The sequence below is a fragment of the Carassius gibelio genome, chromosome A24, assembly GCF_023724105.1.
Source record: "Carassius gibelio isolate Cgi1373 ecotype wild population from Czech Republic chromosome A24, carGib1.2-hapl.c, whole genome shotgun sequence".
In the NCBI taxonomy this organism is placed as follows: Eukaryota; Metazoa; Chordata; class Actinopteri; order Cypriniformes; family Cyprinidae; genus Carassius; species Carassius gibelio.
In genome coordinates, this window is record NC_068394.1 from 39785 (window position 1) to 64784 (window position 25000).

At 39.3% G+C, this 25000-nt stretch overlaps 2 protein-coding genes across 2 annotated transcripts; one reads left to right on the top strand and one right to left on the bottom strand.

The window, feature by feature from the left end:
• The first annotated feature begins 419 nt into the window (after positions 1-419).
• LOC127946310 (semaphorin-3G) lies at positions 420-5937 on the top strand. Its single transcript, XM_052542790.1, has 6 exons — positions 420-807; positions 900-991; positions 1302-1343; positions 2316-2541; positions 3095-3228; positions 3489-5937. Exons 1-6 carry the CDS (start codon positions 468-470, stop codon positions 3954-3956), a joined length of 1302 nt encoding a protein of 433 aa, XP_052398750.1. The 5' UTR covers positions 420-467; the 3' UTR covers positions 3957-5937.
• A 1816-nt stretch (positions 5938-7753) lies between these two features.
• On the bottom strand, positions 7754-18519 carry LOC127946305 (semaphorin-3B-like). Its single transcript, XM_052542785.1, has 17 exons — positions 18245-18519; positions 17991-18148; positions 16871-16933; positions 14079-14198; positions 13882-13975; positions 13674-13793; positions 13330-13472; positions 13109-13223; positions 12938-13007; positions 12393-12537; positions 11912-12131; positions 11732-11820; positions 11555-11596; positions 11274-11431; positions 11010-11065; positions 10286-10425; positions 7754-10086 (listed from the first exon to the last, which is right to left on the bottom strand). The coding sequence occupies exons 1-17, from the start codon at positions 18360-18362 to the stop codon at positions 9601-9603; spliced, it is 2337 nt and encodes a 778-aa protein (XP_052398745.1). The 5' UTR covers positions 18363-18519; the 3' UTR covers positions 7754-9600.
• Positions 18520-25000: the final 6481 nt, after the last annotated feature.

Genomic DNA, 25000 nt, shown 5'->3' on the forward strand with positions numbered 1-25000 from the left:
TCTTAATTTTATTACATTTTTTCCTCTATTCATTAATTATGCTATTGTAAAGCATTTTAAAATGTATAATTAAACCTGCAATGCCTTGTCATTTTTAAAAGAATAGTTCACCCAAAAATGAAAATTTGCTGAAAATGTACTCACCCTCAGGCTATCCAAGATGTAGATGGGTTTGTTTCTTCGTCAGATTAGTGTGATGCTTTTATCAGCCGTTTAAACTCTCATTCTGACGGCACCCATTCACTGCATATGATCCATTGGTGAGCAAGTGATGTAATGCTAAATTTCTCCAGATCTGTTCTGATAATTAAACAAACTGAAATCTTGGATTGCCTGAGAATGAGTACATTTTAAGCAAATGTTTATTTTTGTGTGAACTGTTTCATGAAGAAGTGGTATGTGAGTTTAACAGAATATTTTCTCTCTCTAGTAATGTGTTTCAGGGCTATGCAGTGTGTGTGTATAGTATGGCTGATATCCGTGAAGCATTTAATGGGCCATTTGCTCATAAAGAAAGGCCGGACTATCAGTGGGGACCTTACGAAGGACGAGTCCCTTACCCGAGACCAGGAGTGTGCCCTAGTAAGATCACGGCCCAGCCTGGTCGTGCCTTCCGTAGCACACTGGAGTTTCCAGATTCTGTTCTGCAATTTGCTCGAACACACCCACTAATGTGGCGTCCCATTTACCCATCACAACGGCAACCACTGCTGCTCCGCACCGGCGCCCCATACAGGCTCACACACATCACCGTAGACCGCACACAGGCCGAGGACGGATACTATGATGTCATGTTCATCGGCACTGGTAAGACAGATTATCATCACTTCAATTAACACTCAAGTATGTTTATAACCCTGGCTGACTGATTGAATAACTGTAACCTTTGACCTCTTCAGATATTGGGACTGTGCTAAAGGTTATCGTACTTGGCAACAGTAACTCTCTCACCAACGAAGAGATCACTCTGGAGGAAATGCAAGTGTTCAAGGTCTGTGAGCTCAAAAATGTGTGTATGTGTAATGATGTGTGCATTTATTGAATTTTCAGCCATTATTCTATAGCTTCACCCCGTTCAATAAATATTTCTTGTTATTATTAATGTTGAAACAGTTGTTAACAGTTATTTTTTGTGAAATTTAGATTTTTTGATAAAATTTCTAACGAATAGCATTTATTAGCATTCTTTTGCAACATTATAAACTCTCTTAAAATCTTACTGGCCCCAAACGTTTTAACGTTAGTGTATATGTGTATGTACGCATACCTTAAGTGTTGTTTCTCATGATATTTATCTGCAGGTACCCACTCCCATAACCTCCATGGACATATCTGTGAAAAGGGTAAGTTCATGCTTCATGCACTCTCACTTTATTGTTCCAGCAAATTAATGTAAGCTAAGTAACAGAAGCAGCACCATAAAAATCATTTCCCACAAAATTCCCAAGGAGGCTTTTACTGTGTGCAGAGAAATGGGACTTTGCTTTTTGACTCCAAAGCAATAAAACATTCATGCAAAACAACCAGTTGCTAAGTTATTAATCATGAACCAGGTTCTTTCTATCCAAACCGTCTGACAGTTCACTTACTTCATAGACAGTCCTGGAGCCACATGAGTTAAAGCATCACCTCACACAAAAATACAAATTGTCATCATTTAAATTTAGTTACATACAAATCATTCCAAACTCATGATGTTTTTGAATGTAATTCAAAAAAGGGATTCACACTTAGTTCCTCATTCAAACACACACACAGTTCCTCAATACTAATTGCACCAGGTATGACAGTGTTGGTTGATTGGTTTTTATTAAATTTGTATTTAACAATGACAAAGTTTGGTCAGATTGACCACTTTTTAGAACTTGACATTCACATGTCCTCATTCACTTTTATGTCAAGTCAAGTCACCTTTATTTATATAGCGCTTTAAACAAAATACATTGCGTCAAAGCAACTGAACAACATTCATTAGGAAAACAGTGTCTCAATAATGCAAAATGATAGTTAAAGGCAGTTCATCATTGAATTCAGTGATGTCATCTCTGTTCAGTTAAATAGTGTCTGTGCATTTATTTGCAATCAAGTCAACAATATCACTGTAGATGAAGTGATCCCAACTAAGCAAGCCAGAGGCGACAGCAGCAAGGCTAATAGCAGCCAGGGCATTCTCCTAAGCATCTCCTTTTGTGTAAAAGTGTTTGGAATGATATGATGTTTGACTAAATAATGAAGATTATTGTTTTTTGGTTGACCTGCAATATCTCTGTGGAAAATGGAACCAAAATGTTGTTGTTTTTCTCTCTCTCTTCCAGCAAACTCTGTTTGTGGGTTCACAGACAGGTGTTGTCCAGGTGCCTCTGCACCGCTGCAGTATGTACGGTAAAGCTTGTGCCGAGTGCTGCCTGGCTCGAGATCCATACTGTGCCTGGGACGGACACACCTGCACACGCTACCTGCCAAACACAAAACGACGTTACCGAAGACAGGACATCAAACATGCAAACCCAGCACTGCAGTGCATGGACCAAAACCCCAGCGGTAAGAAAGAAGGAAAGAAATGACAACCTTCTTAACTGAGTGCAGCCGTGCTGCGTGAATATCAATACACCAGCGGCCTCCTCTGTGAATTTCAATTGAATTTACATGTCAAAGAGCTCACTGGTGTGAAAGTGTAGGAGAAGAGCAATTCCTTCAGAGATTTGAAGTCAAATTGTTTAATCGTTAGCATTAGAAACTTCATTACACCTTTCAGCTCGTCTGTTAGAAAGATTAATAGGGTTTGAATGGCAGTCTCACTCCAGTGGGACAAACTCTGTTCGGTGTGAAATACAGGATCTGATAGTGTGATAGGTGAACTGGTAGATCACTCTTTATCGCTCATCACAGAAAAGAGAGAATGAGAGGAAAGAACAAAAGAGGTGTGAGTGATGAGAGCTTGAGTGATTGCAAGCCAAAGATTAGAATGTTGGTGATGAAAACGGAATATATACAGTATGTGCACACTTATAATCCTGGACTGATCTTACAGTGAACCGTGTTGTGTGACTGTGTACAAGTGTCAGTTTGAACCATCATATGTTTCTCTCTGAAGTGGAGGACCTAGAGCTGACTGAAGAACGGGTCGTTTACTGCACTGAGAACAACAGCACCTTCCTGGAGTGCATCCCTCGATCGCCACAGGCCACGGTCACATGGCACATCCAGAGAGATGACTACATGGAGGAGGTGTTTTGTTGATTTAATTATTAAAAATATATCAGTTCTGTTTAAAATGTGGATACATTCTGGCTGGAAAACTTGGAAGATGTCCACTGAACACTGAAAATAATCTTGGGAGCAGTTGTTGTAAAGTTTGCACTCTTTGTTGGAATATCCCATTTTGTTTAATTATGAAATGTATTATTTTAAGCTTGTTTTATTTGAGAAAGTGACCGATTTTTTAAAATCAAACTCCAGAAAACTATTTTCTCTTTTCCTCTGTTTAGGTGGTATTGGATGAACGCATCACTAAGACAGACGATGGTTTGTTGTTCCGCCGTGTGCTCCGTCAGGACGAAGGCATCTATGTGTGTCGATCTCGGGAACACGGATTCACACGAACCCTCGCACGCTTCTGGTTGGACGTCTTACACACCGACACCCTTTCGGACCTCCTGTCACGTAACAGCAAATATAAAGTATGGTCGCCGTGCCCTGCCAACACAGCCTCTACCAATCGTGGCCCGGCCAGGGCGTGGTTCAAGGACGTCTTGCAGCTGATTGGTCCTTCAAACCTGCCGCAGGTGGAGCAGTACTGTGAACGTGTTTGGTGTAATGAGAAGCTGAGACGCAAACACAAAAACATGATGGACAAATATCGGCAAGCGCAGGACTCTGTGCGGAGAGCACGAGTCCAAAAGAGCACAGGAGAATCCCGAATCCGCTCTCCACGGGACCTCCACTCGCAAGAGTAAAATACAGAGCCACATGAAGCAATATAGACTTCCAATAGAAAGTGGACTTGATTTTTAGATACGCTCATACACACACACATAAGCATACTTGTTTTGGTTTGTGGTGATGTAAAATATTATGGGCTTTGTGTCTAACAATCCAAGATATCTCTGTGTTAAATTAGGGCATTCTTGAGCATCCTTTCCAAAAGTTCCTGTGACCACGGCAGCCGGCTCTCATCATCTCACAGTAGACCATGGCCGATGTTATACATCTCACACAGCAGCTGCAAAACCTTTTTACTGGAACAAATGGAACTAGTAGATTGGAGCGCTGCCCCTGCTATAACAGGTGCCAAGAAACATACATTCATTTAAGATACATCTGGATCTGATACAGCTGAGTGTAATACTCAGAGACTTTTCCTCAACTGAGAACTATGGCAGCATTCAACAAAACTCAGCTTGCCGGTACATTAAGCTGTAAAGAAATAAACGTTTGGACTAATTAGACTATTGTCTTGTAACTGAATCATAGGGTGACGACCGTTGAGACTTCAACAGAACGTAATCATCTAGAAACACTTTGCAATCATGAGCTTCAGAACTTTGTACAGGGTTCGTTTCTTTTCAGTTTTTGTGATGTAAAGTTTTGGTAACACTTTATAGTAAGGTATGAGTTATAAATTAATGCATTAGCTAACATGAAATAACAATGAATTTTACAGCATTTATCAATCTTGGTTTTTAATTTTTTTTATAAATGTTTTATTACATGCTTGTTTTTTTCACATTGTATAAAATCACATTAATTTATTATGAATGTGAATTAGCAATGAACAATAATATATTTATAAATTAACATTAACCTAAACTAATAAATGCTGTAAAAAATTGTTCAGTGTTCATGTTATTATGTGGCTCGTTGGAATGCACGACTCTGATTGGTCAATCACAGCATTCTGTCGTCCATGGCAACACTGCAACTAAAACTAGCCTAAGTACTTCACTACAGACTTTCGCTTTCTTTTTTCACAGAAACGCTAATGGTGCCATGTTGTGTGTCAGTTTTCAGTCATAGTGAAAATGACCTCAGAGAACTTTATATTACTGCAATATAACTGCTGTGTCATGTACACTTGTTTATTTCTTTGGTGAAAAACTAATTTTGCCACAACGACCGCCTGACTGTACATCACTCCCAAACTGAACCTTATTATAAAGCATTTCCACGTTTTAAATATATAGCAAACTCCAATGTAAAATTAGACAGTTGATGTTTTACTATTTATTCTTTGAAACGCTGTTCAGCAGCTGCAGTGGCCTTGATATGAACATCTGTGTCCTGTTTCACTGTTCACTTACTCTAGTTCACTTGTTTCTTTGTACACCTAGACTAAAAACTCCTGCATCACTTGAACCATTTGTTTATTTATATTTAGAAAGGTCTGGAAAAAAATATACCGCTTTCTCTAAAAAACTTAGTTGTTTCTACAAATCTTTCCTGGAGAGCAACCGTTTGGCTGCAAACTTTCTCCAGTGTCTATTCAGAACTTCAGGGAAAAATGTGCAAACCGCTGGAGCAAATCGAGAAAAAGAAACAAGCTCACTTATAATTTTCTGTTCAGTGCCCTGACGTGACTGACTGCATAGACCAGTTGCACTGAAACTGCTTTTAGTGAATGTACAGCAGCACTGCTCTGATTTGAACTGCTTGTGTCATTAGTTTTTTTTAATACAATATTAAAACAATAATCTGAAATGAGTTCTGCACCTCCAAAAACATCAACAACACAATTCCTCTTTTTTACTGTCTTTAAATCAGTTTTGATTTTAGCTCATTTTCTCTGTAAATAAAATAGACACAATGCATTGTTTTAGCTAGTGTGTCTGATATATTTATGTTATTTAAAAGGGATTCTTGCATGCAGAAAACTCTGACCTGTGTTTGGTTCAGTGATACATAAATAAAAACGTTTTACAGAGAGTTTTATGGGTTTGTCTTTCACATCGCGTCCTTGGACAGCGAGTAGGTCAGCTCAGAGCGACCCCTCTTAGAGGCACCCAGGGGTTGGGTGTGACCGTTCAGCGTTACAGATGTTTCTTTTATGTTTTCCAACATTTGCTGGTTTATCATGCTGAACTGAAAAGGTATTTGTCAGTGGTCAATTTATAAATGACTCTATTCAAGTGAGGTCATACGTTAGTGTCATTAGTCAGAACGAGGCACAACATTAAGAACATATATATATATATTCCTGCTGGAGAACAGAGCACAGTAAAAGAGCTATAAAAATCCAAACCGAAACACCAGCTAAATGAGGCTCTAATGTGTATATGTGATGTAGTTAGCAGGTGGATATGGTTGCATCATATAACTGTAACAGAAGCAAGCTTAAATAACCAAGCCATAAAGTAACACCTTACATTTCCTTAGCTTAGTACATACTGGGAACTCCAACATTGTAGCAAGTTCTGCTTAGAGCACCACAGAGGACTCAGTCGTGAATTTTCATAAAGTGAATTCATTTAGGATTTTTCAATTGAACAGCATGAAAACCTTTACATTTAGAGAGTCATCTCATCTGAAGTCTGCCATCACAGCCTCACGTCTATCTGAAGTGCACTGAACTCGAGAAAGTGAAGACTGCTGTAAACAGTAAATCACAGCAGCTGCAGGATCACTGATCACCACTGACGCACACCAATCACCCAATTCCTGTTTAGAAACATGGACAAACACCATTAAGGTCAAGTCGGACATACCAGTGTGTCCAGGCCTGTATAACACTATACTGAGCAGCACAGCTGAGTAAAAATAAACATTCAGTCATTTACAGAATAATGCAGACTGCCAAAGTAAGAATGGAGAGACTATGTTCACTCAACCACTGTCAAGGGGCCTCATTACAAACAGTTTAGTTCAGCTGTAAACACACATACACACATTCTTTCTTTTCCCACAACCCTTGTAATAATCCACAAATATAATATTTTCTGAAGCCCAATTAATTCTTAACTCATTTTCATTGTTCGGGGAGGTGTGTTTTTCTATGTAGCTACAAACTCATCTCTCTCCGCTCATCTCATCATGGTTTGGGTTTGTTTTGTCAGCCTCCTCTCTGAACTCTCCTGCTCTGTCTGGTCTGAGGTCAGAGTGAGAGAGAGAGAGAGAGAGCGAAAGAAAGGCAGAAATGAAACAGAATGAATACAAGGGCAAGAATCTATAGGTGAGTCAGTGAGAAGATCTGTCAGTCTGTATTCTTAAGTCAACACTTCTAATGAGAGTCAGAGGGGTTAAAAGTCCAATAAAGAGTTAATTAACAGTAATTGGCATCATCAATCATTACAGCTGTCACAGAAAGAGACATTACCAGTTAGCAGACAGAATGGAAAATGTGTAGCAGGTGGTCATATTGTCTTTATAAGCATATTCAATAATACAACTAAAATTATAATACAAATAATATATAAATAAACAAAGAATTTCAGAATTATTGCTCGTTGTTTTATTTTTTTGGCTAATAATGTGATGCTCAATATATTTCCTTCACTCGTTTACTACTTTTTTTAAAATAAATTATTTTTTAAATTATATTTTTATTTTGTTTTTTATTTATTTTTTTTTATTTTTTTTTACAAATAATCGTACCTTATGAAATCTGTACGCTTTTAACGGAATATTTCATAGGGTACGATTATTTGTATAAACACAGCATGCACAGCAGCGCGCTCGAGTGGTGAGATCGCGCTACTGCATAATAATTATTTTTTTCTTAAATTCTTACTTTTGCTCTATCAAAAATAAAACTGAGGAGTTATTCTAAGTAACTGTATGTTTTATTGTTTTAATCATTTACAGTCTGATGCAACAGTCCACAGAGAATAATACAGTGTTCGTGTCAACTTTGGCCTTTTGTTGACGTCCACAAAATGCAACACACTTTCCCCCAATGTACAGAAATCTGAATATTTAATAACACAACACATAGAGAGCCTATCTTACATTGAGACACACACACCCACGCTCTTTTCTTACACTCTCTCTCAAAAGATGAGAAGCGTCACAAATACTAGTAAGAAAATCAGATGAGTTTGAAATGTTGTTTGAATAGTCTTTTAAATGACTCAAATAGTTACTTTAGAATTATGTTAGGTTAGGTCTTTAAATATGTATTCAAAAGAAAGGGAATTATTTCAAAATATACACACAAGGATGTTCTCATATTCTCCTCTATCAAAATGGACATTACACATGTAGGTCAGTTTTATCTCAAACCACCACAACACATTAGCTTATCAGGCCATAAATATATGTTGAAAACAACAGATAATCTCAATAATCTTGTAGTTTTAAAACATGGTCGTCCCACTGTGTAAAAAAAAAACGCTCATCGAGACGTTTTAAGTCATGCAAAAAAATAACCATTAAGTAGGCTACAACTTAGAAAATGGATATAAATACTACCACATGATAGTCCGCCAGTTCCGCTCAAAACCTTTTCACATCCATTAAAAAATGAATCAGAACTGATTATTTTACAATGCCAATCTCAACGCCATCACAGCAGAAACCATAAATACCCACAGACACCAGATGAGGGCCCTCAGACCGACACAGAACACAAACATAATACATTAGCTGTGCTCTTCCAGTATATGATGCTCACAGAAGGCTTATTTTTATCAACGGTTAACAAACTGTATATGGTAGAGCTGTATATGACACATATGCATAACTTTTCAGATTTTTGTTTTAAATAAGTTACCTAAAAGTGTCTAATCTAAAATAGTTTCTCTGTATATTTCCTCACCTGGTCTCGGACCATTCTACCCATAATGCCCCTGTACATTAATGTTGTGTCCAACTCAGTCTCATTCAACACACAATCAGAACACCTGAAACATAACTTAGTAAATCAAAATAGTTCACCTTTGTTACTTTACAGAACCGCCAGAAATGTAAAGCTCAGTGAACTCTTTAGGCGTTCAAGGTATATAATTACCGTTACATGAAAAAAACATTTACTTAAACACTCTTACAGTAGCTACAACCTTACCAGATCACAAATCTGCAAAAGTTTCTTCTCCTTTTGTTTGCTTGAAATCTTGTGTTTTAAGTCTTCAAGCAGTGACAGAAGAGTGATGGTGTTCATCTGCTGGTGAGTCAAGGGTCTGTGAGGTCTCTGTTTCAGGGCCAAAGTGACAGAAGAATCTAATATACAGAACAACAACCAGATGAAAACAAGAGGATGCATGCATTTACTCAATGTGTGTCCACAAGAGCCTGTGTTTACATAGTTCATGCACGTCTTTGGGTCCTCAATTTCCGAACAATGCTTTCCCAATTACAATTCAAAGGGATATTTGGGATTTTAGGACCTTGACTTTGTGTTAGTATTTAGAGGAACTGGATGGAGCGTGGTTTTCTGAATAAAATCAGGAGTAATAGATGCTGGCGGCAGTGGGATTGGGGTCGTGGGGGCACTAGAGTGAGTTTTCAGACTTGAGATGAGGGCAATCGAGTAAATAGAGACAGGCAGTGGAGTGTCATCACAGGGGTAACAAGAGGAACAGGTGATAAACAGTCAATGAAAGAGATGCTGTATGAGAATCTGTCCACTTCCAGTGGTTTTTGCTCCGTCAGTCCATCTCTCATCCCTTGTTACTCTCCCGTGCTCCGCGGCGATCTGAGGGCAGGTCTCCCATCATGTGTTCTGCGATTTCGCCCTTTCCTCACTTCCTTCAGGTGCTTCCACTTTTTAGAGTGCAGCGGGTCATGAACCGGTGCCTTATTGGCTGTATCTGGAGAGCTCTTCCCTGATAGGCTGTGCTTGCGTGACCAAACTTGCTCGCAGATCTGGTCGACCGTGTTTAAGTTTGGGTGATCCACCAACTGCATGAAGTCCCTGTACCACAGCTTTTGATTGGTAGACTGCCCGTGATTGGCGTGGGTGTGGGTGGGGCTGCGAGGGATAGGAGCTGAAGGGGCGGAGCCAGCCAAAGGCAAAATCTCCAACGTGATCGCGAGGATGGTCTGGGTGAAACCGTGTTCCATTGCGTGACACTGATACACACCGCTGTCTCTACGCACGGCTCGCCTTAGCAACAGGCCGCGCTCAGTCAGCAAAACCCGCTCATCTAAACGAACCTGTAATTACACACACACACACACACTACATGCATCAAGTATCAGATATAACCGCACTGATAGGGGAGAGAGAGTGAAAGTTATTAAATCAAACAAAGACACACATTTATCATCTCTTATCAATGCTGTCTGTATCTGTCTTTCTCATAATAACCCCACATACAGTATCTGCCCCAGCCTGCTCTCTCCTCTCTCTCACCTCCTCCCGGGAGGTTTCCGGATGCCTCTGATAGGTCCATGTAATCTGGGCCTGTAATGATTTCGGGATGCATTCCAGGAAGGAGCTGCTTCCATCCACAGCATACAGCCTCTTCTCCAGAACACGCTGCTTCTGATGGTCTGCAAAACATCCCAATGTAGAAGACATTTAGATAAGGCATTAGACAATCTGGTTCCTCATATAATGTGTATATGCACTGATATTAAAAGTCTTGTCAATAGCAATAAGACGGTTTTTATTTTTATGTTATTTTATAGTTAATTTATACATCCCAATATTAAATGGACACTGTGACCAACCTTGTATTTGTTTTTGCAATTGAAGCGGACTTTAAAAAAGTCTGGGTTGTAGTTTCTTTTACCTTTTTTTGGGGATGAAATGATGTCGGATGACCCTATGTTGGCTTTTGCATTTAGTTTTTTGCCAGAATTCTCTTGTACAAGGAAACTTAAAAATAACAGCATTTATTTGAAACAGAATTTCAATTTAAAAGTATTTTTGTCACTTTTGATCATTTTAACGTCTTTTCCAATTGTTTTGAATTGTAGTGGATTTTTTTTATATCTCTGAATCTCATGTGCTGATGTGTGACCCACCAGTTAAGAATCGCTGCTTAAATTCACATTGTGACTGAATTACTGCGCAGTAGTGAGAACAGAGAAATGGCTCCTCTTAGAGGCTGACAGAGGTACTGCAGCATTACCTCCTGAGCAGAGTGCATTAGGATCCCCATTCCTCACATCCTGACGCCGGAACCTCCTACACACATGAATACACATACACAAACATGTTAAAAAGTCTTAGCATAACATACTTCTTCAGGTTTGACTGTGAAATGCAGCTGGGTACAACAGTCAGAGACCAGTAATAAAAATACCCAGGTTTTCTATGTGGTCACAACATTTTAAACTCCACTATACATGTGTACGAATAAAGCCTTGGATGGCAAGCATGACTGAGGCTGTACCGTTTTGTGTTTGGCAGGTAGCGTGTGCAAGTGTGTCCATCCCAGGCACAGTATGGATCTCGAGCCAGACAGCACTCGGCACAAGCTTTACCGTACATACTGCAGCGGTGCAGAGGCACCTGGACAACACCTGTGTCCGAGCCAACATACAGCTGTTGCTGTAGAGAGAGCAAAATTATCACGTGATTCACTAATGCGCTGCTTTCATGTGTTTCTGTAATACTGTTGTTTAAAAATAGCTGATCTGTATATATTTTTTTAAAACAAAGACAGATTCTCACCCGTTTAGAGGAAATCTGCATGCTGATAATAGATGAAGAATCCTGCAACAAGCACACAAGAGCTGGTTTTACAGATGTTTTATTTTAGGCTATTTTCTTTAAATGTAAAGTGAAGCATAATTGCTACAGACTTACTTAAAACTGTTTGCAATTTTACCCACACACAAATCATCTCACCTTAAAGAGCTGAAGCTCCTCTAGCAGAAGCTCTGTGTTACTCCAGCTTCCCTTGGGCACAGAGATCACCTTCAGCACAGAGCCGATATCTGCAGAGAGACGGAGAGAGACTTTAACCAAAGCCACAACCAGCAAAGATAGTTTAGTCTAGAGAGTATTCGCCAATACTCAATATTCTACCTGTGCCGATGAACATTACATCGTAGTGTCCATCAGCTGCGTTGACCCGGTCTACAGTAATCTGAGTGAAGGTGTATGGGATTCCAGTGCGCAGGAACAGCGGCCGGCCTCCCAGTGGAGTGACTGGATTAAACATTAATGGATGGTGCCTTGCAAACTGGATTACATTATCAGGGAAACCTTTAGTGGACTCAAAACTCCCAAAGGTTTTACTGGGACACTGAGGAAGAGAGAAAGAGATATGTGTAGAATCCGGAGACACAATCCGTCTACATATGTCAGCAAGTCCAAACCTATGAACAGTTAATGACTAATCTTCATCTACTCATGCTTTTCTAACATTCACAAAAACAAATGTATATTCCAAAAAATATGTTTTGAAATGGCATTGATGCTTCTATTTATTTAAAGTACCGTTCATTAAGAAAAAAAAACCTTTGAACTATAGTTTAAATGTGAGATACGAGCACACTGTTCTCACCATGCCTGGCCGAGGGTACGGCACTTTACCCTGGAATGGAACCCATTGATAATTGGATCCCTCTTTATGGGCAAAAGGTCCTAAAAATGCCCGGCGAATGTCATTCATAGTGTAGAGACACACCGCAGAACCTTGAAATACGCTACTGTAAGACACAAACACACACACATTACACTACAGGGAGATAAAGTATGTTGGCCTTTCTTTTCTTATTATTTAAATCCCCAATTTACCTGGCAACTGTTTTAATTGAAGTGAAAATTATGCTTTTTCATATGACTTACTTTCTTATGTGGAACAAAAAAAGAGCTATTTTGAAGAATTGCTTTTGTTCATATGAAAGTCACTAGGGTCCAAAATAATACTGGACCCCAATGACTTTGGAGAAAAAAAGAATATATTCAGTCAAATATTTAATTTTGTGTTCTACAAAATAAATATAGTTCTACAGGTTTGGAATGACATGAGGATTAGTAAACGATGACAGAACTGAACCTTTTGGGGCGAGCTAAGCCTTTAAACCACACCCTTTGATGAACTCTGACCTTGAGGTGGTAAAGACGGTGTAGATCAGCGGGTTCTTTCGGTCACGGGTCTGCAGCAGGAACACATCCCCTAAAGGTCCAGACAAAGGTCAGACGGCAATGAAATGCAATTGTCAGTTATAACAGCATAATTTAAGAGTAGAGTCTGTGTGTGAGAGAGAGAGTTCTTACTAAGTTCATCAAAATGTGTTTCACTGCCATCATTGCCTGGTACAGAACACACCAGACGAGCCTTTAGAAATGTAGTCCACTTATTTACTAGGCTGCGCTGTCCTCCCATATCGTTCTGTAAAAAAAAAAAAACATTAATTTAAGTCAAAATAATCAATTGCAGCCAATGGCCATTAGGAATAAAAACATATAAAACAGCGCTGATAAATCCTGCTCCTAACCCTGCACAGCTGACCAATCCGGGAATATGTAACCTTCCCAAATCCCTGAGCTTCTACAGCCGTTTCTCTGAAGAAGAAGAAGACTTTATCATCATCAGGATTCTCGCTCTCTGGAACACCAACTGCTGCTATAAACTTGGGCTCTGAAAAACAGCATTATCATAGGCTTCATTGTTATTATACAAAAAAAAAAACTATATAGTAAATTATAATGGAAGATTAAGATATAAAATCAAATGTTTTCTTTTCAAGAATTTTCATTTTGTATCACCCTGATTTTTGACTTTATGCAAAATAAATACATAAATAATTTGTCTAAGATAACCTCTCCTGCATATACGCACCATTGAGCCAGCGAGAATCATGCGGTTCTGTTCGTATGGAGGGCCTTTGTCCCATGCTTCGAAAGATAGTAAAGTCCCGTCCCATTAAATCAGTGGCCACACCGGCATAAAGCTCATCACCTATATGATGATGTAGAAATGGCTACTGTTTAGACATGACGTAACAGCATCTAAATATAAGACAGAGAGTTGAACAGTGGCAGCTAACCAATTAGAACAGATGCCGATGTGTGGCGTGGGTCGTATGGACTCTTTCCTTTTCCATCTTCGACCATAGAGGGGTCGATTTTAAACACATGATCCTATAGAGATAGAGGAAAACGAAGCAGTGCATCTGGCCAACTGAAAGTCAAACTGGGGCTGTGTTCCACACACACACATGCATCCAGATGCTCACACACTTACCTCTATCTTCTGTCCCACCTCCACATAAGCACAGGAGGGGTGGAAAGCCCCTGTCCCACAGGCGTACAAGTGTGTCCGATTGTAGTGGTGTAGCACTTTCACATAGTTTACGCAGTCCGTCTGCAAAACATACACGCACAAATCAATTTGATGAAGGACATATTTTACATACTTTCACTAGTTCATCTGTCAGACAGGGAAACTGTCAACATCTACACTGAATATTAGTAGCTCAGAGTCAAAGACAGACACAAACACACACACACATATCTTTCTCTTAAGAGACCACGTATGGGGCGGATCAGAAACGAAACTTCATTTGTTACATATCCTTGACAACAGCCTGACATGAGCTCGCTTTAATTCCAGGACTCTCTGTAATCACTTGCACACATAAAAACAAAGACACGTTGACAGTTCAACTGACACTCATGGACACAAATAATCTCTCTGTTTCTCATTTCCTTTGTGAATGTGCTCGCTGGAGCATGCCCAATTTCCACGGAATTCCCGTGCCTGGAATCACTACGACAACATGAGGGAGCGGGAACATCCAGATTTCAGGGTAGTGGGAGAAGATGCAGGGACGGAGCACAGAGAGCAAAAGAGAGGAATATGGAAGAGGAGAAAAGGGCCAAAATTAGACGAAAAGGAGGGACATGAGATGTGAATAGACGAGAGGAGACAAGGACATAACCAGAGAAGGGAATACAAATCAGAGATAACCATAGAGCTCAGTTGAATTTGAATATGAAAGACAGCAACAAAGAAGAGATCAGACGAGAGAGCTAGTGAAGAGACAAGATGAGATGAAACGAGAATAGACAGCAGAATTTACTCATCGTTGTAATGCATTTATGGAATATGGCAAAAACAAGGCATCTAAGCAGGCAGCATAATCATGCAAGATTAAAATATGTGTGTGTTGTTTGTGTTTTGTGTAACCTCTCCACTACCTTTACAGAAAGATGTGATTGACATGTGCCCTCCTGCCCTGCTTAAACCCCGCACACAAACTCACACAGACACACACATACACGGCTTGGGGAGAACAAAGGTCTCTCTTTGAGCTTAACACACCCTCTGAAGAGTGTGTGTGTGTTGTACGGTGGGGGTGGCGGGATAGAATCATCGAACACCAATTAAGTTACTGACAAACTGTGTTTATACAGAAAAGGGTCTTTCCCGTTCTCTATACCTCTTGTGTACACACACACTAGGGCTTCTGTTTCAAGAGCTTTACAGCCCTCAATAAGGGAAGGATGTGTTAGGTGTGTGTGTGTGTGTGTGTGTGTGTGTGTGTGTGTGTGTGTGTGTGTGAGTGTGTGTGTGTGTGTGTGTGTGTGTGTGTGTGTGTGTGTGTGTGTGTGTGTGTGTGTGTGTGTGTGTGTGTGTGCTGATGGGCTCTTTGAAGTGAGCCCACGAGACAAAGAAAAAAGAAAGAATGCGAGGGAAAGAAAGAGACAGAGCTTTAAAATGAACATTGTCTCTCAGTAGGAATAAGCCATAAACAGTATGTGTGTGTGAATTCGTGGTGAACGTTCAACTTTGACCTTTTATCAAGAGTGTGATAAAACTGATCACTGGATCCCTGTGTGATTGACCACATGTAGTCAGAGAACATCAGCATCTACAGCTTGGTATTTTTTCATTTCGGAGCTTAACAGATGTGGGCACTTTGAGCTGTGGTTGTGTGCCATAGACTGAAACAGTACTGAGAAAGAAGTAGGACATAAAGACACTGAAAGACAGAGATGCAGAGAAGTGAGTAAACTGAAAGCAATACTGAGTGAGAAGTCAGGAGTTTAGACTGAGAGACAGAACAAAGGAGAGAAGCTTGAGAAAGTGAAAGGTCAGCGGGAGAATCCCAGGGAAAATCTTAAGTCTTTATTCATGGAGGTCTGGTTCTGTCCCTGTCGTCCTGTACACACCTACATGTAATGAGGGTCAACTCACAGGTCAGCGCACTCAACAAAGTCTGTGTTTGTGTCAGTTCTCATTGTCAGCTGACATCAGTCAGTTACCCACAGCAGAAGGAAGCCCAACACACACACATTTTGAAGTTACACAACTTTACACAGCCTTCACAATAAAGAGACATTCAGACAGACACCGTGTCCAAAAACATCCCACACATATCCGCTTAACACCCCAGATAACACACACACACACACACACTAAAAACATGAATTATGACCTCTTCACAAACAAGTTGATCAATTTAAAGGATCTTTGTTGAATCAAAATATTCTTAAATATATTTTTAATTCTAATTTTATATTTCTGTAATTCTTAATTATACATCTATTCTATTCTAAATCACTCAGTCAGGAGTTTTTAACCTTTATAGACCTAGACTCTTAACAAACCTATGGACCCTCACTAAATATAAAAACATCCAATTTTAATCAGTAACACCTTATTACAACGTTCATCAGAAAACTAACTAAAACTATTATTACAATATATAATGCTTATCAGATAAGCAAATGTCCAACAATATTATGAAACTTTGAAAAAAAAAAAAACATTCTATAAGTTTTGCAAATCTTTTTTTTTTTTTTTTTTTTTAGTATTTTCATAGACCCCACAGACCCCTGATTGAAAACCTTGGCTCTACGCTGATTTATGTCTGTTCATGTTGGAGCCGTTTGGCAGAGATGTTTGTGGTAGCGGTGCTAATAGCTTAAGTGTGTGTTTGTGTGTAAGCAGATCATAGGAGAGATGGTAGTGATAGATGTGTAGACCGGGTGTGTTGGTGACCACAAGATCTGATTATTGCAGACACTTACATTGATGTCTTTCCCTGCCCAGTTGCATTCTTCTCTCCAATCAACAGGTGCTGGCCAGTAGATCTGAGAGAGGGAGAAAGAGTCCAGAAGAGAGGAAGAGTTTTGGCTAAAGGTTAAGACCTTTGCAGGGATAGACGTGTTCAGTAGCTTGAGGGACATTCCCGCTGAACCCCATCAGAGACACAGTTAAAACATGTCCAGGGGCGATACACAAATGCACACACATCTAGACATATTTCCCTTAACACCTGTGTGTGCTTGCATGAGCCTAAAGCCAGTACACAGTGACCGACAACTCTCACTAATCATTCATTCTTTTTCCTTCCTAAAGAAATAAAAATCCATCATTCTGTCATTCACATGTTGACTTGGACCACTGTAAATAATGTGGCATGACTTTAAAGACTAAAAAAGTTAATTTTACACAAAATAAATGCTAAAGCTTCCTGACTGGATATCTAGCATAAATGCACACACAATCTAATCACATGTGAGAAGCACAAAAATGGGTTATAAAAAATCCAATCACTTCATTGTAATCATTTCATTTGTTAATTCCAGGTATAAACACTAGACTACTTCAGTAAAGTAAATGTATGCATAGTTAAATAAGCAAACATTCTTGAGAATAAAATTACTCCTATTTTCTTCTTATACCAATTTAAGAATAAAGCTAAGAATATTTTGCATTCCAGAAAAGCAAAAAATTAAAAAATAAATAAGGAATTGAAATAAAACAATTATTGTTATGATGATGTATATATGTTATTATATACATAATTAGATCGTAGGGTGTTTGTAATGAGTAAAACCTCTTTCTCAGTGTAGAATACAATCAAAGTCAATTTATTCTTCAAATATTTGTGAATATCTGAAGAATTTTTCAAGAATTGCATTTAATACAATTCTTACAAACTTAATTTTTCTTCCGAGGAATATTTTTGTGAAACGGTCCCCAGATGCTTATGCTATATATCAGTGAGTTATGATTGACAGGGTTACACCTTTGTTTAAAACTTAATTAGCTGACATTAAAAAGAGACACACAGTACAGAAGGGAAGAATGTTTCCATTCACACTTACATTTTGGATGGAGTAAGGAGTAAGGAGTGTGCTGTACCTTCTGTTCCTGTTTACTGATGTTGTCGAGACTGAGAGATAACAGAAAATTACGAGCTCCAACAAATAGTCGCCCCCTCTCCTCGTCCAATAGGAGAGCTCTAAAACAACACGAACGCTCCAAGTCAAAGCGCTTAATGCCGTTAAACTGCTGGAGGTCTGGAAAAAAAAAACATGAAAACACAAAGAGTTAAACACAGAAACCTTAACACATGTATGCAGATACAAGTACGTACATGTGATACAAGCCATCACCTTTATAAGAAAGCTTCATCCGGGGAGAGGAAGGTGAACTTCCACTGGATGAAGAACTGACACCAATAAGCCCGAGCAGGACCAGCGAGCTGCACATCATCATCATCATGGTCATCATCTTCTGAGGAACACCAGAACCTCTCGTCAGTTTTAAACTGCAGACAGCTGCCACACAGATGGTCGAATGGGATGCTGGTTTTCGCGGTAGCTGTTGATGATACAGTGATGCTGTGGATGTGGAGTTTCCACTCTACAGTGAAAGCTGGACACCAGAACAAAAAAAAGTGTTAGATTTTCATCTCTTTTTCATAGCCACTATTCAGTCCTTGCTGACCCCTTGCTCACCCACTCCTACAACACACCAGTCCGATAATAGCCATGATATTTCAGATATGCAGGCGCGCACACTCACATGCTTTTATTTCAGTAGCAGATGGTCTAAAGCTACTGTCCTGTCTAAGATAAGAAGGGAGAAATCTGATCTCATATTACACACACACATACAGTACATATATACGCTCGCTCACGCAGAACTGGATGTCAAAGCAATCGCTCATGTTGAGCCTCTCATTTGGTCTTTTTATGGTTCTGGTCCAGGTTCACTGCATGCCCAAACTGAAAGCCAAGATCCACTCACTCAGAACTCTTCCTGCAATTCCTGCTCTCATTTCAGACCAACAACATCATTCTTTTGTTTGTATGTAAAACTATTATGTGAAATAGCTTTTTCAGGGAAATACAAAAAAATTAATTAAATTGTATATATATTTTTGTATAGTATAGACTATATGCTATATATAAATGAAATGTATATATATATATATATATATATATATATATATATATATATATATATATATATATATATATATATATGCACATGCTTATAATTACAACTGCACAAGTGTGTGAGTTCACTTGGCCATAATGTCCTCAGAAAAATGTTGTATATTTTAGAACAAGAGAGATTGTGTTTAATTACCCCCAGCCCCAACCCCCCCCCCCCCCCCCCCCACCCCCACCAATGTGGGTGTTAGGCTTAATTTAAAGTTAGACAAAAAAAATATAATTAAGCTCGGTGTAAAAACTAGACTATCCTCCAGTGTGTTGATTTTTGTATTTCATTTAAACAGCTTCCTAATCCAAATATAAAAGTTCTTTGTTCTTACTTCCTCTCATTCTGTTTCTAATGCTGTGAATAATAGAACTATTCACACAGGCATACAGCAGAAGTCTCATAAAACACACACACACACACACACAGTCCCCCTGTCTGTAGCGCTGCCACACTGATTAGCTGTGCTAATTTACCATAAACACAGTTAATATGAGCTACTGCAAGACTGTATGTGTGAGAGAGTAACACACACATTCAAGTTCATCCAGCAAGTTTCACACCCCATTCTGAGAGATTTACTGTATACAAGAATACAGCAGAAAAGTGCATCCCAGCGCCCTTCACATCTCTTTAAACAAAGAGACTGTGCCAATGCAGCAAATCATACATCATCATTACAGCCAAGGCTGGAGCAGGACACGCTCACACACACACACACAAACACACACAGATGAAGACTCTTCCACAGGAACCAGACCTTAAAACCAGACTAAATACTGCTAAATCCAAAAAAAACTAACTATAATTAACCTTAAGACCACAATGACAACACCAGACAAAACAAGAGAGAGTGAAAGAAAGAAAGAAAAGAGAGGGATGTAACTGTGTCATGAACCTCTCAGTTCATGACGCTCAAGTCTGAGCGAGATCCTGAAGAGAGAGAGAACGATTGAGACAGAGTGAAAGAGAAAAGGGAGAAAGGAGTCGATTGTTCTGCTTGAGCGGCTCGTCTGGACTGAGACCAACTGTCAGAACCTCCAGTAAGCGAGCGATAGAGAAAAGAAAGATTGAAGCGCATGAGGAAAAGCCTTTGCTCACATGCAGGGGGAAATAAAGGGATAGTTCACACAAAACATAATTTCTGCCATCAATATTTCACACTCGTGCTGTTCAAAATCTGTACAACCTCATGAGAGTTCACGAGAAAAGTAGAGATCCCAGATTTATTTATTGTTCTTCTGAATCAGATCTTTTCACTGAATCAGATGACTCTGTCTACAAAACTAGTCTACATGGCTGATTCGTTCAGATGATTTTGTGAATTGATGACTTTCAGTGACTTTTAATGAATTCTAGTCTGTTCTCTCATTAAATTATTGTATGGTCTCAGAGCACTTGGAATATAGAGCACAAGCTGGATGAACTACTTTCATGATACTTAGTTAGAAAGCTCCAGTATTGCAGAGTAATTGCTTGTAAAAAGTGTCCAGCACATTACTCAAAATTTCAGCTTTTGGATTTTGAGAAAGAAAGAATGCCATGTGGTTTGAAATGACAGTGCGAGTACACGATGTTTTGTGTTCGGGTGAATTATCCCTTTAAGAAACTGCAGATAACCAAAAGATGTTCTTCTTTAGGACAGACAGAAGAAAAATAGAGAGAAGAGAACTTTCATTCTTCGGTCAGTCTTTGTACTGAGAAGAAACACCCAACTTGCTGACTTTTCTTCTGTGTTTCAGGCTTTATAGGTCCAACAAGGGCACGCTGGCACAATAACATGAGTTACTCTCCCCTCTGTGGCTCTCTCTCTCTCTCGCTCGCTCGCTCTCTCTCAGGCACATATATGTGAACATACAACTACTCCAAACTCTCTGGTTTTAGATCAACTACTACACTCACCGAGATAAAACTTTGTATACACACAACAAAGCCAGACACTAAGAATTAATTTGGTTGCTCTTAGCCCTAACAGAATTGAAACAGCAAGTTTCAGCATGTGTGTGTGTGTGTGTGTGTGTGTGATCTCCCAGGTCAGCCACAAGCCCTCAGTCCATTTAGAATAATACACACAAGTACAAAGCTCTCTCACACAGGCTCTCTGTCAGAATGATAGATAGAATGAACTTTAGACAAAAAAAAGAGTAAAGCAAGACAGGAGAGAAGGAGGTTAAAAATGTACTGTACATGAGAGCCCTACGGAGAGAACCTTGGCTAATTCATAACGCTCCAAACACTTTAGTAACTGCATACAGTAGCAACACCCAGGCAGACTCACAAAACACTCAAGAAACCATCTAAAAGAAAACCATCCAAAAGAAACTTGCTTGCAATTCTATAAAAACCTTCCACAACACTCTAGTAACCACTTAGAAATGCCGTTGCACACAGCCCCCCCCCACCCCCCTTGTGAAGATGTAAGCAAATCTATTTAGGATCAATATTTTACAAATTATATAATGCTTCACTATTCAAAGGATAGTTGGAATATTTTGTATGATACCATAATACCAATGCCAAACACACACACACAAACACACACACACACAAGGCAAGGATCCATGGTCGCGGGGCTCTGTGCAAACACTTCTGAAGGGTTAAGGACTTAAATGGCAAAAAAAGATCTATTCTCTCTTTTGCTGTTCTCTGTCTCTCTCTGTGTCCCAGATAATAGTGCTCCTTAACCCCAGTGTGGTTTTCTGATTACCATGGTAACACTGGTTATTTGACGTGTGTGTTGCTGTATAATCTTTAAAGTCTATTAAACACTTTAAACCCCTTGAGTTCAAGAGGTACTCTGATACTGTACTCAGAGACTACAGATGTGTGTGTTAGAATAGGTGTGTGTGGACACATACAACGTACTATTAATGTGTTGTTCCTGGTGTAGAGTTTGTAGGATCAGCTGTGTAAAAGAGGCCATTGAGTGGTGTGCTTTTACTGTGGTTTAATCAGAAAGTACCCCTGTAAAATAACAGAAGATGTAATTTAAATACGCTTGCCAATAAATGAAGGGTGTATCTATAATTAAAGTTGAATAGAGGACACAGACACACTCTGGAGTTCAGAAAGTTGCAAACTCTTGTCCCCCACCGCAACATCCCACGACTTCAACAAATGAGCATTACGCCAGCAGGACCAGGTGACGTCAAAAACAGCTGATTCATCACACTTACACATTCACTGCTTGTTAAGGGACTAGTTCTTACTGTGAGCACTTTTCTCTTATGTAATGCAGAAAGTGACATCATTTCATTGGACTTCATAAAAAAATAAAATCTCTTAAAATACACTCTTCGCATTTCACTAGTTTATTTAATTTGTCCACTCAACATTTATTATGCAACTTATGCATCACTTGAATTCTTTCCTTCTTTCTAAATATAATGAAAATGCCAGGGTCATTTGCATCACATCTCAAATAATGTATTGTGTTACATGAAATTTTGTGATGGAAATGACAGCAATATAAATGAAAATTATAATATTGTTTAGGGAAAAAAAAGAGAAGATAAATAATTAAAAGCAATCCCTAGGACAAAAGTGCCCAAACTCAAAGACACACCCATAAACCTTGTGTGTTTGAAAAAAAACATCATAATGACTGTCCCGTCTATGGACAGTAAATGTGCGAGGTCAGGATGGCAGTGTGTGTGTATGAGATGGACTGATGTCCCTGTGCCAGTGATGGATTCTGGGTCAGTGTTTCTTGAGGTGACTCGTAGCTAATCACCATGACTGCGGTCGACACGGCAACATGACATAAAACAAATTCCAGAAATAAGAGGGTGATTATCACCACGGCGACATTGCACTGTCACCTACTCGGCTCCGAACATAATACTCAAAACTGATTGGCCGGTAGGCTAGAACCACAGCAAATGGCTTAATGTTTTGGGACTGAGGGTGTCATAGCTCACCCAGCTGACAGTTATATGTGCTAATTTAGGCTGAAGGCACACCATCATTCAGAGGGTGAAAATTACACGCTCCTAATCTCAGCCCTGGTTTAAGAGTTTTGTTTATCATGATTCTGTTTTCTTTATATACTCTCCTCTGACATTCACAAAACTTCCCCTCTGAACCTGTGATTAGGGTCTGCACACATTCCACAAGTTTCTCAAACTGAATAGTATCCATAGTCTCTCTATTTCACTCTCTTAGTTTTTCTCTCCTCCTTTATCTCTCCCTCAGGGTCAAACCATCATGAAGTTAAATCCTTTCACCCATAATCCTCTGTGTCTTTGAAGTGGGCAACAAAGTAACACAATTCACACACACAATCATACACACATGGTTACTTAGCCATCTTAGGACTTATCTTAAACTTAAGTTTTTAATTAAATCTAATGAAATACTATAAATTACCCTATAGATAGCACACAGACCTTTTACATCTTTAGAATAAAAACATATTTTATTTATTTAACAATTTATTTAACAATTTTTTTTACTTCATACATGTTATTATAGTACCAGGCCTAAAAAGGCAACTTTTGTTTTTTGTTTTATAAAATATGTAATTCGGGTCTCTGCTCCGTTTCTCTATCCACTAAGGAGTCCTGGTCTGAAAAAGTTTTAAGACTCCAAGCTAAGTACATGCACACCAACTTACTTCTAGAACAGAGACAATCTAAAATCTAAAATCATAGGTTTTACACATAACTGTTCCAGCTCTTTTGCACCACACACACCGTATTCTCATGAGACCAATGTAGCGCTTGTCCCAGACCACTTCCGTCTGGTTATTTTCCATGTCCTAAAACAGCAGTAGAGTGTGTGCAGACACACACACACACACACATACACTGAAGGGGTCAATCCCTGGCCCCACCCCCAGGTAGGATAATAGATGACTGACAGGTGTTTTATATGTAAAATGACACTGATTAATATGACTTCAGCCTTTTCTTTTTGTTCCCTGTTCTTTTTCCTTCCCTCTCTGTTTTGTCTAGGAGAAGTGCAGGTCACACTTATGTGGATGGCAGTGGAAGTGGATTCAGAAAACACTTTGATAAGTCTTCATTCTCTCCCTTTCTTCATACACAGCTCCTGATTCCCTGTAGAGACTGAAGATCTGTTCCCAGTAAGAGCTGTCAGAAGAGATTCTGGAGACTGGATGAAGAGACAGTCTGTGTGAGTGTGTCACAGCATACCCTCAGGAAGCTGTCAACGCCTCTGGGCTGATACTAATGATCATACACACATACACACACAGCGGTAACATTATTCATTGGGATGGTGAGAGATTATCAGCAGCTTGACTGGTTTAGCTGGGATTGTGATGGGATAAGAGTGATGGATCACTGCTGGAGTTTTGAGCCTTCGATCCATGAGTCTCTGGGTGTCAGTTCCAGACTAACCTGATGGGGACCATCATAGCATCTCTCTCTCTCTCTCTCTCTCTCACACACACACACACACACGTTTGTTTTTTGTGAAAAGGGAAGACATCCCATAGGTGTAATGGTTTTTATACTGTACAAACTGTATATTCTATCACCTTACACCAACCCTACACCTAACCCTAACCCTCACAGGAAACTTTGTGCATTTTAACTTTCTCAAAAAATCTCATTCTCTATGATATATAAGCGTTTGGAAAAATGGGGACATGGGTAATGTCCTCATAAGTCACCCTCTCCTTGTAATACCTGTGTAATACCCATGTCATTATACAAAGTTGTGTCCTGAATATGTCACAAAAACACCACACACACCTTGTTTCTCAGGTGTCAGTTAAAACTGTGACTGGACCATGCAGGTGGGCCATTTAAGGTTTCCAAGGAACCAGGGAAATCACCCTTAGAAAGAAACAGAGCAAGATGTACTTAACAGATCAAGGGAAAAAATATCTGCCTGAATTGGTTATATATAATGAAACAAATTACTTAATGACCTGCACACAATAAAAATGTGCT